This window comes from Erigeron canadensis, chromosome 5, assembly GCF_010389155.1.
Source record: "Erigeron canadensis isolate Cc75 chromosome 5, C_canadensis_v1, whole genome shotgun sequence".
NCBI classification, from domain to species: Eukaryota; Viridiplantae; Streptophyta; class Magnoliopsida; order Asterales; family Asteraceae; genus Erigeron; species Erigeron canadensis.
In genome coordinates, this window is record NC_057765.1 from 31,098,359 (window position 1) to 31,116,885 (window position 18,527).

The 18,527-nt window shown below is 33.6% G+C and overlaps 2 protein-coding genes across 2 annotated transcripts; one reads left to right on the top strand and one right to left on the bottom strand.

Annotated features, from left to right (window-relative positions):
* The first annotated feature begins 4,120 nt into the window (after positions 1-4,120).
* On the top strand, positions 4,121-6,803 carry LOC122602261 (protein RICE SALT SENSITIVE 3-like). The gene is made up of 7 exons (XM_043774970.1): positions 4,121-4,251; positions 4,363-4,413; positions 4,639-4,758; positions 5,137-5,242; positions 5,398-5,439; positions 5,606-5,662; positions 5,965-6,803. The coding sequence occupies exons 1-7, from the start codon at positions 4,121-4,123 to the stop codon at positions 6,655-6,657; spliced, it is 1,200 nt and encodes a 399-aa protein (XP_043630905.1). The 3' UTR covers positions 6,658-6,803.
* A 422-nt stretch (positions 6,804-7,225) lies between these two features.
* LOC122602177 lies at positions 7,226-9,517 on the bottom strand. The gene is made up of 2 exons (XM_043774895.1): positions 8,886-9,517; positions 7,226-7,699 (listed from the first exon to the last, which is right to left on the bottom strand). Exons 1-2 carry the CDS (start codon positions 9,501-9,503, stop codon positions 7,691-7,693), a joined length of 627 nt encoding a protein of 208 aa, XP_043630830.1. The 5' UTR covers positions 9,504-9,517; the 3' UTR covers positions 7,226-7,690.
* Between the last annotated feature and the right edge of the window lie 9,010 nt (positions 9,518-18,527).

Consider the following 18,527-nt stretch of genomic DNA (forward strand, 5'->3'; position numbering starts at 1 on the left):
GCTTAAACGATATGTTTAAATCCAACTATAACCAATGGTGTGTACCTTCTATTGATCAAGAAAAAATTAGATACATTTAATTTACATATCAACAAAGTTGGATACATTTTTATGCAATTTTCTCTTTTAATAATTAAAAACTATATTTCGAGGCTTAAAATAATTAAAAGTAAGTAACACACAATGCCGTCTTTTGTGGATTTTGGATCTCAATATCTACTTCGATGATGTGTGGGGGAGATTGAGATGTAAATAGAGTTACTTTTACATTTTACATGAGTGCAAAAGAATGCATTCAAGTTCTAACAAAAATAGAAAGGACTTCCAACCTTCCTAAACAAATCGAAACTTTGACCTGTATTTCTAGACATAAAAGCTTCAATAACTTTTACCATTTCAATTGGTCATCTCGAGGCTTAGGAAACTATAAAAACTCATCATCCTTCCTTTCATGATGGGATTGGAAGCCTTGGGCTTAGAATTACTTGTAGGTTCACTAGATTGGCTGAAAAAAATTTATTGGGCTTGGTAATAATAATTCATGGTTTATTGGGCTCATAAAAATTTTGACATTTCTGGATCACACAGCCTCTGGATGAGTCTAATAACTTAATAAGTAATACCATGTAATTTCACATTGTTGAACTTTCATAACTTGAAAGAACTTCTCCCCGTCCTATTTTAGTTGTCATGTTGACTAACTTTGACCGTAAATAACTTTGTTTGTACTATATAGTAGTTGATGAAACTTATATGGACGAAAAGTACATTAAAAACCCAATCCATTCATATATTTTATATCAAGTGTTACATGACACAAACAAAGTTATTTACGGTCAAAGTTAGTCAACATGACAACTAAAATGGGACGGAGGGAGTAATTAACCGGATTAACAATATTTAGTAAAACAAAAACATGCAATACATGAAACTAATTATTGTTTTTTTTAAAAAAAAAATTTTAAAGGCAAATTAACCACAAGTCAACAATTTACACACATTTACAACCATCTACTGTGATACTAGAACATACAACCTTTTTTTCTTCTTTTTCATACCACTAAGACCAAAGTCGTTGGGTATTGAACGAAAATTATATATATGTAAAAGATATCTAAATTATGTGTTATATAAAACTCATGTATGCAGAATTTGTCTGCTTTAAAACAAAATTTCATCTTTAAAAAGTAGGTGTTATTCCAAAGGAGCTAATTATGTATTTATGTGTATTTTTTTTTCCCAAAAACTTTGGTACAATTGTATTTGAGGCGACTAATCAATCAATAAGTTGTAGGTTCCAGTATGATGGCCTATATGTGTGAATTTTAGAACATTTATATAAAGTTTATTTTTCTTGCTTTTTTAGAAGCAAATTTCTAAGTTATAGTGCAACACATAAACATGTGAAGGCATAAAGCAACCACCTAACCTGTTATTATTATTGAGTCGGCTATGTCGATCCATTGTTACACCTAAAACGTTACATATAACCTTACACATTATTAGTTTTAGGAATATAACAAAAAAAATGTAAACATGTTAATCCCTAGACCAATGTACAAGTTTTCTTTTGGTATCTAGCATGGTGCAAAAGGAATTTATTGATGAACACGTGAGTACGTGACACACCACAATCCAACAAACTTAATGAAGTAGTGAACCCAAAAGAACAAAGAGAAACTATATATCCCATTAATTAATTAATTAATTAATTAAATAAATATGACCCATACAAGATGCGATTCGTGGGGCTGTACCCGATTCATCGGCCGGTCAAAGCAGAAAACATCAATTTTATACGCGATGGAATCTTTCTACTCACTGACTTTGCATATATAAACATAAGCTGATGTAACAATTATTATTTGATGGATATCCGCCTCATCCAGTTGATTTTTAATGATTATGGATAAACTGCGTGGTCTTTTAGAAGTACTGATGGATATAGACTAGAGTATCATTGTGCCACTAGCAGTTCTTTCAATTATGTTCGCATAGGAAAACATGGTAGGAAGAAAGTCATAAATATGAGAAAACCTCCGCGGATAATTGAACTCATGATTAAACAATATTATTGATGTGTTAATTTGAATTTATTTTTTCTTCCTTTTATCATATTCCTAGCCATTTTTAGCCGGTTCGGTTAAGATAATATATGCTAAACCTCTCAATTCTAACACGAAGTTTCAAGCGAAATTAACTTAAAAAAAACAATATGAGATGAAACCGGATGCCGAACATGATTGATTGATAATTGGTGATTAATGATTGATAGATTTGGGATATTTTTGTTTAAGTAAATTGGTATGGCACATTGTTATTGGCACGTATAACAAATGCGTGCGTGGTTAAGAATCTAAAAAACCACAAGTCTTCCCCCCGCAACTCGTGCGCCCAGAATTGTTTTTTCCTTTTCTTTAGTTTTGGTATGAAAAACGGTGCACCGACTCACTGGCATGTCACGTGAGCTCGTGATATCATAATCCTGGTTTATAATTTTTTAATTAATACTTAAATCATTTACATTATTTAATATTATTATATCTAAATCTAATTCTCGAAAATCCCCTCCTTTCTTTTGACCAGATTCCTTATTGTCTGTCCTATCAAATATATACAATTTTATTCCATAGTTGTTAGCGATAATAAAAGGATTATTAGCTTAATACCTTTTGAATCTCCATCAACTCTGCTCTTAATGGGTGTTTTTCATAAACTATTGGGTGTTCATGTAATGTATCCTTATGCCTTGCAAGTGATGTCCTTTTCTATTAGCCTCTCTACACCGTTATGATAGAGGTAAGACAATCTACATCTTAATTCGTAATCCTCATACACCGTTGAGGTATTAAGACATAAAATCTATAAAAAACGGTAGGGTGTTTACTTAATTATCTACAATTACTCTATGGTTTAAGGTTTATGAAATTTAAACTTTCAACTATTAAGATTTTTGATAGACAAACAAAGATCAAAAGTTTGAAGCATAAGCTCAAACTCTCATGGCAAACATACCCCTACTAAGTAAGTATAAGAGATAAAAGCTCCTGCGAGCCATTGGGGTGTTAGCCTAGTGGTCAGGGGTTTTTTCATAAAGTGGTTTCCTTCTAGAGGTATCAGGTTCGAATCCTGGCCACATGCAAATGTGGTGAAGAGACCTTAGTATGGGGAGCAAACCCTTTAATTTAGGGCATTGTCAGGAGTCAAACCGGCGTGAGTGCATTCACATGGAACATAAAAAAAAAAAACTCCCGCGCTCACGTTGATAAAAGCTCTAGCTAGTTGATTATGATTTCATCTTAGTTATTTCATGCCAATTTTTGTTATAAACTTGCTTGGCAATGAAACTCCCTTAAATAAAAAATGAAAACAAAATAAGTTTCTTAGCTTATTTTTACGATATTATCACATGGTTTTGTTAAAAGTGTTTGGTAGCCATATAGTCTTTAAGGAAATTGGTTATATAAACTCGATAGAAATATACTTTGATCAACTCATAATCTATACGTACTGTGATATATATATATATATATATATATATGATCAACATTAATCATGAAATATATATTACTCGTATATAAAAACATGAAATTCCGATGTTCAATAAATAATTCATCGTTAGTTAAAAGTTTTAAGCTTACCCATGAGCAAGCTAGGTTAATTAGCATAATATATATCCCATCCCTTGTTGGAATCTATTCATCGAATTTAATTAAATAACAAAACCAAAATGAGCTAGACTTGATCAATATAATACCTAAAAATTTTGTATGCTCTTAATATAACCATTTAATTAATATTCTAAAAAAAGGTGTTTGGAGAAGTTGATTTAAACAAGATATATATATGCTCATAGTATCAAAGCATGCATAGTTGCATGAGATACACATAAGTAGCTAGCTTATAGAAACTTATCACAATAGCTTATTTAGAACTACTACTTATTTTACTCAATATTAGAGTATAAGTTCTTACTATATTCAAGTACTAATTACCACTTAAGAAAGAGAAAACACCTCCAACAACAACAGAAATCCTCAAGAACTCATAGCTAGAAACTGAAGAGCAAAAAGTGTTAATTAATTATTAGTGGAAGAAAGAAATAGAAATATATATATATATGGCAGGTTCAGGAGCAACAGACAGAGGCAAAGAAGCAATGGGAATGATAGCTCTTCATGAAACTCTTAGGAATCTTTGTATCAACTCTGATTGGACTTACTCAGTCTTCTGGACCATTCGCCCTCGCCCGTACTTACTTACACTTCTCATTTATCTTGATCTTGATCTCTTAAGTTCTGACCGATACCATGTCATTTCAACATCATATGTTTCTAACTTGGTTTTTTACTTTGTTTTTAGTCGACTTCGTGGTGGCAATGGTTGTAAAGTTGGAGATGACAACGGAAGCTTGTAAGTATTTATCTTCTCATCCTTTACGTATATTTTTTTTTCCAATTGTATACGCCTTGCTTAACATTTTGTTATTTTAACCATTAACAACAAGGTGTACGTCTATGAATTTTTTCTAAAAGGGAGTAGAGCCATGGACAAGAAGTGCATAGATAGATACAACAGAACATATTGTTTCGGTTAAATGTTGAAATGAAAGGATAGATTAATGAATTTGATATGCAGGATGTTGATGTGGGAAGACGGATTTTGCAGAGGAAGAGTTGAAGAAATGGAAGGAGGTGAAGATCAGGTTAAGAAATCATTCAGCAAAATGTCCATTCAGCTGTATAATTATGGAGAAGGGTGGGTACTTGGTAGGTGTTTATTAAATTTATTTCTACATAATGATAAAATCTCTTTTAATCAAGCTTAAATATTACTAAGCCATCATTTTCGACATCTTTTAATTACTCACGACTTTCAGCTATGGACAGTCCCTTTTTCGTGTCCAGGTCGTCCACAATCCAAAATAATAGCTTTTGACACGAATCAAAAAGAGAAACATGTGCTCATGACCCAATCACACATTGCGGATGGTTCACACAAAACCATCCTCTGACCCGTTAGTATCAGAGGATGGTTTTGTAAGCATTGTTTTGTTTACATGGGGTTGGTTTAACACATTGGTCCGCTCTTTTATTTTAATGGTCTCTGATTGTATTTGATTTTGTTGAGATGCAGATTGATGGGGAAAGTTGCTTCTGATAAATGTCACAAATGGGTGTTCAAAGAGCCTACTGAATCTGAACAGAACATCTCTAACTATTGGCAAAGCTCTTTTGATGCCGTATGTTTTTTGACAGAAAAACACCACCTATTTTAACCACTAATCCTAATTAAGTCCTCTATTAATTCTTTCTTACATGTAGCCATGTAGGTTTTGTGTTACAAAGTTACAATGCCTTAAGTTTATGGGCTTTTTTTTTTTTTTTTTTTCTTCAGATTCCTCCTGAATGGACTGAACAGTTTGATTCAGGGATTCAAGTAAGTATTTGATGCTTTTTTTTTTCTTGTTAACAATTATGGGTCTATTATTTCATATATCGAAATAGAGTATCTTGAATAACTATTGAAAAAATATACTAATAGCTAAAAATGTTGATCACTGCTGATTCATATTGTTTGGTTCTTTTCTTTTCTCCATTTACAGACTATAGCTGTCATTCAAGCTGGCCATGGACTTTTGCAACTTGGTTCTTGCAAGATTGTAAGTTTAATCTATTTCCCTTCATGAATCATCTAATGTGTGTATATAATACACGGGGACGGGGTTAGAAGTACATGGGGTTAATAGTGTTTCTGGGTGTGCTAAAAATGAAAACTACTTATATTTAGATTTATTAGTTTGTTATTTACGCGGATTATCTACAGCTCGATATCTTGACGTGATGGTCATTCTAAAGTAACTATTTTTCATGATTACACTTTGTGAGTTCTTTTAATCTAGTACTAATCGCATTTATAAAAACTGGATTGTGTTACTAAGAACACCGTACGTTATGTGGACAGATACCAGAAGACCTTCATTTTGTGCTTAGAATGAGGCACACATTTGAGTCGCTTGGCTATCAATCTGGTTTTTATCTATCCCAGCTATTTGCATCTACAAGGGGCAACATTTCATCGCCTTCTTCCACCACAATGCCACTAAAGCAACCCACAATTCCGACCCGTCCACCACCCCTCTTCAACTGGGCCCCACCTAGAACGATGCCATCACCCAACTTTCATAACCCGGGCCAGCTTGGATACCCACAAGGCCCATCAAAAGACGAACCCCACATGTTTCTCCATCCTCATTCATCAGAACCTCAGATGGAAAACATGATGGGTTCTGAGCATGTTCAAAATGACATCAAATGGCCCAACGGGCTGAGCTTCTTCAGCGCCCTTACAGGAAGAAGTGATGATGCCAGGCTCTTGTTCAATGACGGGCTAGGTAACAAGTCGGGGGAGTGGCACCAGAGCTCTGAAATGAAGAACCCAAATGATTTCTTGAGCTTGGATAATACAAACTCGGATCACAACCTTGGGAAAGTGGATCATAATAAGTACAAGAGGAGCTTCACTTTGCCTGCAAGAATGACAACTTCTTCATCATCGTCTTCATCACTTGATCACCATAAACATAATCCTAATGGGGAGTACAGAAACCCGGAGGCAACAATGTACTCTGATGTCATGGAAACTTTCTTGGAGTAATTATGAGATGGAGGGTATGAGTATTATCATCAGTTTGTATTTCATATTTGTTTGTTAAAAACACTTCTAGTTTAACATAATCTATGTTTCTTTGATACTATTGTTGTTGATCTAGATAACTAGCTTTTGTTTGCATAATATCTCAATAGTGGTCATAGTGGCACAATGGGATGTACTGGAATTGAAGTTATGCCCAAAATCTAGTGCTTTTTATAGACAAACACTGTAGCAAGTTATGCCCAAAGCCCCAAACAGTTTTCTTATGTATCTATCTTAAAAAGGGCGGATACAAGTACACATATAACAATCTGTTAACTATGAGAATGTCATGTGTGGAGCTGATAAATGAAAACAGGGAAGATAGGCTCGAAGTACAACTAAGCCCACACGTCTAGGGCTCTAGAAAGGGTAATGGCAAGTACACCAACTTTTTTAGCCATATGCCACCAAACATGGGGCTCTATTGTACAATGATATGAAACACGTTTAATGGTGTACAACTAACAAATGCTGTGTATAGATCACCTCCCATCTTGAGATTATATACGTTTAAAACTTATCAAGAATATATTCTAGAAGTTACATTCATTTAGAATTACAGACAAGTTAGCATTAGGCGATGATCAGCACAAGTCTTTGATAACGTGAGTGCTGATTATTAGCGACGTGCACACTCACACTGACAACACATTTTCTATTTAGCTATCGGGGCATGGCCTCCGTTGTCACCCTCCAAGTTTTGGGTTTGGGATTTTTTGGCTGACTTATATAGTTATATGTGTATAAATTGATCCATAGTCCATAGACCTGCAGACTGATCATTTCCATGTTCAATTTAATTCTCTTAATTACAGTGAAATCATGATCACTCAATGAAACAAGTTGTATGATCACCATGTAATGTTCCTACTGCTGGTCTTTTAGTCCTTGCAGTATATATGCAGTCTTTTGCTGATCAAATTAGCGTATTTGAATTGCGGGTAGAGGCTTTCCACGTTAATCTCAAGCAAAAGAGACGCAGTGGGATTTGAACCTAGACTTCCTTTAAAAAATAAATAAATAAATAAGTAAATATAAAAAAAATCAATTAGTTGAGATTTACCTGAACACTAGCTTGGCTGAGAATTAGTAAGTTCCCATTCAATTACCCTAGACTTCCTTTCAGGGTTGCATATATCCACAAATCGCTAAATTTCATCTCAAATAATTATACCAATAACAAATTGAGTAGGAGCCAACAAATAGAATCGTTCATTCTTTCATTTCAAATTTCTAATTGATCTTAGTTATATTTTCTCAAGTAATTTCAAAGATTATATATTTTTCTAAAAAAAATAATAATAAATAAAGAAAGAAAAGTATAAATCAATTTGTAAATTCCATGTCATTTCCATCCCTTTGTTAAACTTTTACTTTATTACAGTATAACTTTAACTTTAATGAATAAAGTGAAGTATTGTACTACTCCTATGACATTAAAGAACAAAAAGGCTAATGACTTAATATTCATGGGGACATTCCATAAAATTTAAAGTCAAAATGATGTTATTCCATCTTTCTTTTTGAGACGTTGTCAGTAGGGCTCATCTTTTATTTGTCAGTGGGCTTATCGGTTGGTTCGTCAATGGGCTAATCGGTTCGTCGCTTAATCTAAGCCATTAGCACGTCCACATCGGTGTGATCTCATAGGCTAACCAATGGGTCAAGTGATGAGAGAAATGGGCCCGCTATGATTATTTTTTTATAGTAATATTTATATTTCCTCTCATTATTTTTTAGAGATATATTCGAGCCCCCCATGGTATGTCTTTTTGGCTAGAATATTTCTTGTATGTATTCTGGCTGGAATATATTTGAGCCTCGTTTTTCTTAATATTATGGTTAATTGATGTTTTATCTTTAAAAGTATATGTTTTATATATTATTTTCTTTATTTAAATGAAAATAATAACAGTAATAAAAAATAAGTGATGAAAGAAAGCGATGAGATCCACTGATAGCGATATATATGTCAGTTACGACCCGTCTATTATGAATAACTTCATTGCAATAAGCAAACCATTGACATACTCTCAGATAATTAACCAAAACCCGAAATGGACTGAAAACAAAAAAAGAAAAAGAAAAAAGTGAATAAAAAGAACACAAATCATATAATCAACCTTATGAATTCAATTAAATAATAACACTTATAATTTGTAGAAGCAGAGATATAATCACATACTCACTTTCAATCTTTTAGAGGGTTCAATAGCATGACACTCTTGACAAGTCGACACAAGCCACCCAAAAAACCTCCGACAAAATCCTTTTCTAACGCCACCATCTCGCTTTCCTTTCTTTCCTTTCCTTCTCTTACAAGAGTTGCGCCGGTTCAACACTGGAACCGGTGCAATAAATTGCCACCTTTGAGAATGGCCATAATTGTAACAATAATTTCGTGTGTGACATTCCTTATTAGGAAATCTAGTGCCACTGTTGGTTGTTTTAACTGCATTGATAGCTGATAATTTCCTCCTTGATGACGTTTCACTAGTGCTTGTTCGGGCACTAGTGCAACTGCTATTACTATTACTATTACTATTACTGCTTGCACGACTGTTTGTGCTATTACTCCGTGAAGACATTAGCGAACTTTTACTACTAATACTACTTGTTCTACTTAAGATCATGGATCTAGGAAGGGAGAAACTTTTAGGTTGTTCGGGGAAAACATGAAGGAGAAGTTTGCCATTGGAGAATAACTGATCAGCTAGCTCGGACTCAAACTTTATATCGGGTGACATAGCCGGGAATGTGAAGATATCACCGGTGGAATTGGCTTTTTGCCGTCGATGACTTTCCATAATATTGGTGAGAAATGGATATCCGATGGCATTATTGGAATGGATGGTAAGTTTGCATGAATTTATATTAGTGAAAAAAAATGTGAAAGTTTGGAGTAATGGGGATTGGGGCCAATTTGTTGTCTTGATTTTTCCCCCTAAAGACCATGTCATATGGGCCCGGGCTTGATAGCTTAACGTGGCCAACCCGTTTTTATGAATGTGGATCGCTTTAAAAGGATGGTTGTCATGATCTTGAGGATCATGTGGAATTCCACTCATAAGTTATTTCAATAGAGTATTGACCAAGTCATTGAGTGATGAACAAAGAGCCATTTAATTTGGAACACTTGTAAAATCATTAGTGTCACAAAGTACCTTTGAATGTTTTAAAGAAAAGGCTTTATTGTACTTATTACTTTTCCCCAGCTTTTATTTTTGAACTACTTGAGTATGTGGGATCGTTATTTAAGTTTCCATCCATATTGATTTAAGTAGTTTTTTGTTGTTTTTCAGAAAAAATTTACTCGTAATCACTAAATACCAAATAATCTACTCTCATACATGCCCAGAATTGAACCCGTGATCTCCTCTTATAGTTATCATGTAAAAAGACATTAGCACTTCACTTATGAAACACTCTTAGCATTAATCAGATCGTAATTTAATTTGTTGTAAATTATAGAACTTTGAATGAATATTTTCTTAACGTTTTATTCATTGGCGAAAATGAATGAATACTCCAAATCACAAAAGAATGCACACAATTGTTACACATGATTTCAAAGTAGCTGTATATTAATATGGCACAAATGATACGTACAAATAAGCAATAAACAATCCTATAGATGTGGAAATTTGTTGGAAAACATATTTATCAGGGTGATAGGCATTCCCTTCACTCATCACTTACTTTCAATCATATCACCTTATACCACCTCAAATCCACCACTCACTTACTACTCACCCAAAGTTGGCATTGACACCACTCGTCCACTCACCCACCACTCACTACAATTTTTTATTTTTATTTTTAAAACTAAAATTCCATTACTAAAAACATTACATAGTAATATAATATTACTATTACTAAAAACATAAAAACATTACATAATAATACTAAAACACATAAAATAAATACTAAAAAAACATAAAAACAATACTAGTCCTCCTCCTCAATGTACTACTCGTACTGGTTCGGCTGGATGCGTGGTAAGTTTTAAGCCGCAATATGCTCTATCAGATCATTTCGGAGACAGAGTTGTGTCTCCTCGTCTCGTATCTCCGGTAAGGTGTCTCGGAGACTACTCGGCTGGACTACAGGGTCTCCTATATGAACAGGGCTAACCGCTCGACCGCTATCTTTAATAATCAAGTTGTGCATTATCACACACACATATACCAATTCATGTGTTGATGGAATGTTGCCGAAATGGTTGAGCAAGGATACCCCATTTTTGCTTGAGAACACTGAAAGCCCGTTCAACATCCTTGCGAGCCGACTCTTGTACTTTTTTGAACATTTTTTTCTTTCGGATATGTAGGATATTTGTACGTCTTAACAAACGTAGACCACGCAAGATATATGTCATCGACTAGATAGTAGTCACGTTTGTACATATGCCCATTTACAGTGAATGGGCAGGTAAGCGCAATGCTCATACGCTCGGTGAGAAACAAGGGGGATTGTTACAGAACATTGATGTCGTTTAGCGAGCCTGGAGGGCCAAAGAATGCGTATCATATCCACAAATCTGGAGACGCCGTCGCTTCCATCATACTAGTGGGGTGTTCATGATCACCCCGTTTTATATTGACCCCTGAACTCCATTGGACACATTTTCCAAGCTAAATGCGTACAATCTAGACTGCCAATCATCCTGGGGATGTGATGTCTCTCTTCGTGCGTTTCAAATAACCGTAGTATATCTTGTGTTGTCGATCTACACAAAAATTCTTTATCATACGTCTGAACCATAGTGTCACAAAACATTTGAAGGCATTCACGTTATGCTCGTTGTGCCATCTCTAAGTACTCGTCGTACTCATCTGGTGGATTAGCGTTTGCGAGCTGCCTAGTTGTAGATGTACACTTTCGAATAGCTGTAAAACTTTTTTTTTCAGCCGACTATCATATGTGTAACACTCGTTGTTTAAAAATACGGATTTCCAAAAACTTTCGCCTAACGGCGTTAAAAGAAAGAGGAAGTAAACTTTAAAAGTCCAAACCAGCAAAATCTGTTTGGTTTTTTCATTAAATGCTGTTACTAGCCATATTATCAAAATAAGTTCAAAAAGAAACCCATCGGTTGCCCAACATTAAACAACCGACCACATTATCAATACAAGTCATTATTATCTAAACATAAAGCAAATGTCTAAAGCGAGCGGCCACTATGGGTAAACTATAGCCAGCTTCAAGATTATCTACCCATGCCTCACATCTTCTCACATCAACCTGCTCACTAATGTGGGACCAGAGGGCACAACACATTTTAAAAGAGCAAATGTTAGCTAACGAATTAGCTAAGTAAGATAACACAAAGTTTATAAAACATTTGTCCATTTAAACATTATAGAAAAGTCATATTAAGTTGTTAAGGCACATCTCTTCAAACATATCATCTCACACACATATCATAGCATCAACATCTTTCATATTAGGACGAGTCATCCTAAATGTGCCTAGTCATCTTTGCATCTCACATATAACATCTGAACATCTTTGTAGTGGTGACATAAGTCACGCTTCACATATACATATACATCTTTTTATGTGTAACATAAGTCACACCTGACTGAATGGATAAACCTTACGGTTGTCCATCAATGTCGTTAAGGAATGGCAAGCCAATCCAGGAGTAATCCGTATGTACATGACAAGTGGGGCGGGTCAGACCTCGCGTATTACTCTTCACATCTTTGACCATGTTGCAAGGAGCCACCCAAGCAACCACATCATCTACGCACCCGCCGGGCAAGGGCAAGTACGGGTTAAGCTTAAGACTTTCATCTAAAATTACGAGCTTGATTTCACATCTCATATAGTTTAGGTGTCCAAATTACCTAAACATCATCACATAATCATCTTTTACGTTTGGGCCCTTAAACGTGCACGTGTCATGACAACTTAATAAGTCTAGTGAACTAGATGAATAAGCCATGTAGTCATGCACATAATACATATCATCAACATATAACACATTTCAATTCGTCTCAAGACATTACATAGCATTTCATAGCATATCATTACATCACATACATTGTTACATCCCGTACATCATCATATATCATTGCATATCGTATATCATTACAACATTGCATATCATTTATCATCTTAGATCGTACATCATTTCAAATCATCTATCATATCATGTCATATATCGTTGCAAAACATCTGTTATCTCATATCATATATCATTTCATATCGTATCATATATTAAGCATACATAGCATCTCATATCAGTACATATCATTGGGGTAGCATTTCAGGCTTCAATATGCATCTACATAGCCCATATCATCTCCCGTATAATCCCGAATACCCATAAGCAAACAAGATACCATTTGGGGAAGTTATTATATGAAAACTATGTTTTCGTTGAACCCTCAGCGTGTCAAAGTAGTATATCTTACCTTGGTACAACTTAATAATGAGTTACGTATGTCTTACAGTGCTTGCTAAGTATCCCCGACAACCTATTATACATTAAACATACATTACATAAGTTAAACGAAACGAAAATGGCGAAGAGCCGTTAGTGGGGCACACTAACAATTCAGTGGGGTGCACTGAACATTTTCTGACCTAAAACTGACCCTCAGTGGGTCGCACCACATTCCAGTGGGCCTCACTGGCTTCAGATTTTCCAAAAATGAGATTTTCATGTTTCTTTCGTTTCGAACCTATATCAAAACCTCACGACCTGAAACTTTCCAGATTACTTCAAGGCATCTTTTAAGACTTGATTAACACCATGAATCCATCAATTGATCCTTGGATTACTTACATACATTAACCACTCAATTAAGCACTCGAAAGACTCGAAATTGATAATCGAATTGCAACTAAAGCATACCCAACCCTTAAACCAGAGATGGGCGGACAAAATCTATCAAAGACCATGACCCTATGATCTTAGAATGAGGAATTACCTGTAGGGATGATTGAGGGATCGAAAACTAAAAGAAATCACCACCGGATCATCTCGAAATCGCAAGAATTGAAAGAATGGTGCTTACGGTTTTGAGAGGGAGTTCTTTGAGTGTGTAATCTGATTATGGGAGGATTATAGGTCACGTATATGACCTATATCTGCTGTGCCATCTTTCAAATTAGTCCCATCAACTTTACATCTTCACATCTATGGCTTAAACGACTTAACGGGAATACTTACCGACACATCTTAATCATCTTTGACATCTTAAACACATTAACTTATACATCATTAAGGCATTAAAGCCTTCCACATATAGTACATTAATCACATATAAGCATTAAATCTCATAAAGACTTAACGGGCACGTTGTGTTGACTTAACGACTCAAGTCAACCGTTAATTAAAAAGTTCGGAATGTTATAGTATGACTCCTGGAAATAGGAGTATCTGGACTCAAGATCTCGAAGTGTTGAGGCATGCAGTATCTGTCTTCGAAAAAATCACTATTGTATTTAGGTTTCTCACAAAAGTAGTCGCGATGCAACATTTTCGAAGCGGTCCAATGATTACGGTTAACGACTTTGCATTTTGATCGTGCGGTAGAATTTTCAGCATCGGCCTCAATCACGTCTGCAAACACCTTTAGACTACTATCGTCTGAACACTCGAACAGTTCATCTAACAATACAGTAGAACCAATTCGTTTTTCCATTTATTGGGTTGTTGTGTGTTAATTTTTTAATAAAGATGTGTGAATTTTTGGGAAGAAAGTGTGTTTGTGTGTGTAGTATGTTTATATATACATATGTATGTATATATATAATCTAGACAAAAGAAAAGAAAATAAAAAGTAACCGTTGAAGGGTCAAAAGAGCCGTTGACTCCCTCGATTGTTGCACCACTCATTTCCTCAATCGTGTGCTCCCACCAGTCAATTTCTTCCACTCACGTGTCTTCGGTGTCGACGACAATGTTTACGTTAGGGGTCACACCACTCACGCCCGTCTCCACGCAGAGATGCCAACAGCCTTAGACTATTAATCAATTTGTTACATCTTATCCATAGGCAACTATCAATCTATTCATTCGACTAAGAGGGCGTAAGAGGAATCAACCGCACCCTCAATAACACCGTACACATAAAAATCAAAACTTTAATATAAGAAATCCAATATTGCTTCATAGGTTTTAGATAAAATAAAATAAGTATTAAAGTAAAATAAATAAAACAATAGGTTTCTCTTAACTGAAAATCACTATGCATCTTGAAAATCATCGTGCATCAATTGTTTCGTGAATCTTCGTGGATCAATTTAACAATAATCTAAGGGTCAAAATTTTGTCCTATTTGTTTTACTTTGACACTTGCTTTATAATACTTGACCCTTTGCTTCATATATCTAAAATGTTAAAAGTTCGTCATTTCAATAATAACATTGGCTGCGTTGTCTCGAGTAAAAGAAGACCTCCAATTCCCCAATATATTCAACATAGACGTCCGGAAATATGAGAATGAGATTCGTTATATCCATAAATATATAACTTGTATCTAAAAATGTAACCTTCGTAATTATGGTTTCTTGTCGATGTGCAACAAAATATCACAATAACAGTTTTGGGGCTTAAAATCATTTAAACAAAACTTGAACGTCACACATGCCATATCCTAAATTCCAAACAAGGAGACAACTCAAAACCCTAACAAAGACATGTCTCCCGTTTAGTTTAATGGTAGGGGACCCTTTTGGGTACTTAAAAGCTTGTATACAACAAGGGTTATGTGGCATGCCATTTTGACTAACCTACCATCAATTTCATTTATTATAATCTTTTATACGTGACTTATACTACACTATACTTACAATTTGACAATATTTTATATTTACTAGATTGGTGTTCGCACAATGCATCAACGGTGACGGCGACAGTAAGGTTATTAACGTTAAAGTAATTTCATTACGGCCGAAGATGTGTTGGATTTTTGCGGTAGGATGTGAAAGGGGGAGGAGGGGGCAAATTGTGAGTTAAGATTTTCGTTATATGTTTCTGCGTGAGAAGAGATAGAGACTGCATTTTTTTAAGGGTATTTTAGTCACAATATATAAAATGTAAATAAGGATGTATTAAGATGAATGATAAATTAGAAATATCAAGTTCTTAAATTTAAGGGAAGGAGTTCAGTTTTTTTTATAAGAAAGTATATATATATATATTAAGGGGTTAGGTATTGTAAAATAAGTATTAAAGTAAAATAAATAAGATAAGATATTGACCTTTAGATCATGATAAAATTGATGCACGAGGAATCACGAAGCAATTGATGCACGATGATTTTCATGATGCATGGTAATTTTTAGTGAACAAAAACCTACTGTTTTATTTGTTTTACTTTAATACTTGTTTTATTTTACCTAAAACCTATATATTAGCTGTAAAATTAATAAAGTTTTCATTAGTAAGCATTTTCTTTTATATTTAGTTTAATGGTGGGAAGTTAGTTTGTTTAGGATAATGAAGTGAACAAGTTTATTTCAAGACTAGCTAATCTAGTAATCGGAAAGTTATTAGTTGCCAAAAGGGAGAAATACCATTAAAACATCTGTCATTTCTCATTCTCCGCATACACTAACGAGCCGTAAAAATAATTTCAACGGATGATTAAAAATTTTCCTCCTTTCCCTCCTTCTCGAAATACTTACTCTAGCTATTTTAATAAATCCTGTGTTAATCCCATGTTATATAAATTTGGGTCATTATTCAAAAAATAAGCAATATGGCCCAATTTGTAATAGCTCAAGCTTATTATATATATATATATATATATATATATATATATATATTATATATGTATATTATATATATTATATATATATATATATGTATATTATATATATATATTGAAAAGTTATTTTGAGAACTTTTTTTGCGAGAACCTTTGAGAACTTTTCAAATTAAGCCTAACCGATGATTATTCTTTACATGAAAATTGTTTTTTAATTGTTTTCCGAACAACTAATGTGTAATTTTGAAGTTTATAATTGTGTGGGGGCATGAATTATCATCTGTTATACAATTATGTGGAGATTTGGATTCTTGATCACATGTGCACGAATATTGCTATGATTACATGTGATCGACTTGCATACATATGATCATAGCAATTTTCGTACACATGTGATCAAGAATCCAAATCTCCACATAATTGTATAACGGATAATAATCCATGCTCCTACACAATTATAAATTTCAAAATTAGACATAAGTTATTCAGAAAACAATCAAAAAATAATTTTCATGTAAAAAACAATCATCTGTTGGGCTTGATTTGAAAAGTTCTCAAAGGTTCTCGCAAAAAAAATGTTCTCAAAATAACTTTACCCTATATATAATATGATCAAAATAGCAATGCAAACTTCGAAGCAGTCAAAAATATAGTGTATTTCGAAAAATGAAAAACGAAAACGTATCGTACATACAGAGTTGTTCGAAAAAAGGTTCCCATGTAAAAGGAAATTATGGCGTCAAGTTCATGACACAGTCAAATTGTGGCACATAGCCCAATCTTGTATTAGTATTTGTGCACCTTTGTTGACTAATTGTAATTATATTTTCGATTAATATGGCGTAAAATGGAAACTAGCGCATACATGATTGTTGTTTACTTTTTTAGTGGTTTCATTAAAATGTCATTGGAATCTTTTTTAATTTTTTTAAACTTGATGTCATTAGAATTGGATAGGGCAAATTGACTTACTAGGATTTATTGATTAATTGATTGATATTTTAATTTTCAAAAAAATCGATTGATATTTTGTGATATAACGAATTGAATGTTTTTATCACAAAGCATGCTTGTAGTTAAAAGAAAATTAACTTAAAGGTTTTGTCTCAAAACATACGTAAGCCATTTTTTAAAATTATTTCAATGGAGACATTTTTTTTATACCAAAATATTTGAAATTATTGCTATTCAAAATAATAAAATGAAAAGCCACGTCGTTTTTGTTCAATTGAGAAATGATTAATTATTATTATATTTCAACTTCTATTTACTGACATATATTGTGACTGACGAGAAGATTCAGCGTCCACGTTGCGGGCTGCAATAATCGTGGATGATCGATAAAATCAGAAGAAGACAAAAAAAAGCACAGTCATCCCACAGTTTTTGAGCGTTGTCCCGGAAAAGATTTTAAAATTTTCGTGCGAAAAGTAAAAGAAATAAAATTATGCGACAAAAAGTAAAAAGGTTAAAAGTTTCGTGGCAAGAATGGAAAAAACTTGACAAAAATTAAAAAAATAAAAGTTATATGGTGAAAAGTAAGATAACGAAACTTTCGTGGCAAAATTAAAAAAATAAAAGTATAAAAAGTAAAATAAAACAAAGTTTTCGTGCAAAAAGTAAAAGAAGAGAAAGTGATGTGGCCAAAGTAAAAGGGCGAAAACTTTAATAAATTTATGTGATAAAAAGTAAAAAGAATGAAACTTTCTTGGCAAAAGTTAGAAAAAATAAAAGTTTAAAAACTAAATAAAACAAAATTTTCGTGTCAGGAGTTAAAGAAATAAAGTTTTGTGACAAAAAGTAAAAAGGTTAAAAGTTTCGTGTAGTTGACAAAAGCTAAAAATACAAAAGTTATGTGATTAAAAGTAAGATAATGAAACTTTCGTGACAAAAATTAGGAAAATAAAAGTGTAAAGTATAAAAAACAAAACTTTTGTGCTAAAAGTAAAGAAAACGAAAGCGATGCGGCAAAAAGTAAAAGTTCTTGCAGAAACTTTAGTAAATTTTTGTGATAAAAAATATAGAGAATGTAACTTTCGTAACAAAAGTTAGAAAGATGAAAGTTTAAAAAACTAAATAAAACAAAACTTTCGTATCAAAAGT

What these genes read in the sequence shown, in the direction of transcription:
- LOC122602261 (XM_043774970.1), top strand. Translation starts at nt 4,121, where the DNA reads ATGGCAGGTTCAGGAGCAACAGACAGAGGCAAAGAAGCAATGGGAATG. An exon ending in GGAGATGACAACGGAAGCTT is followed by an intron (nt 4,414 to 4,638) that starts GTAAGTATTTAT and finishes TTTGATATGCAG; the next exon opens with GATGTTGATGTGGGAAGACG. An exon ending in AGTTTGATTCAGGGATTCAA is followed by an intron (nt 5,440 to 5,605) that starts GTAAGTATTTGA and finishes CTCCATTTACAG; the next exon opens with ACTATAGCTGTCATTCAAGC.
- LOC122602177 (XM_043774895.1), bottom strand. Translation starts at nt 9,503, where the DNA reads ATGGAAAGTCATCGACGGCAAAAAGCCAATTCCACCGGTGATATCTTC.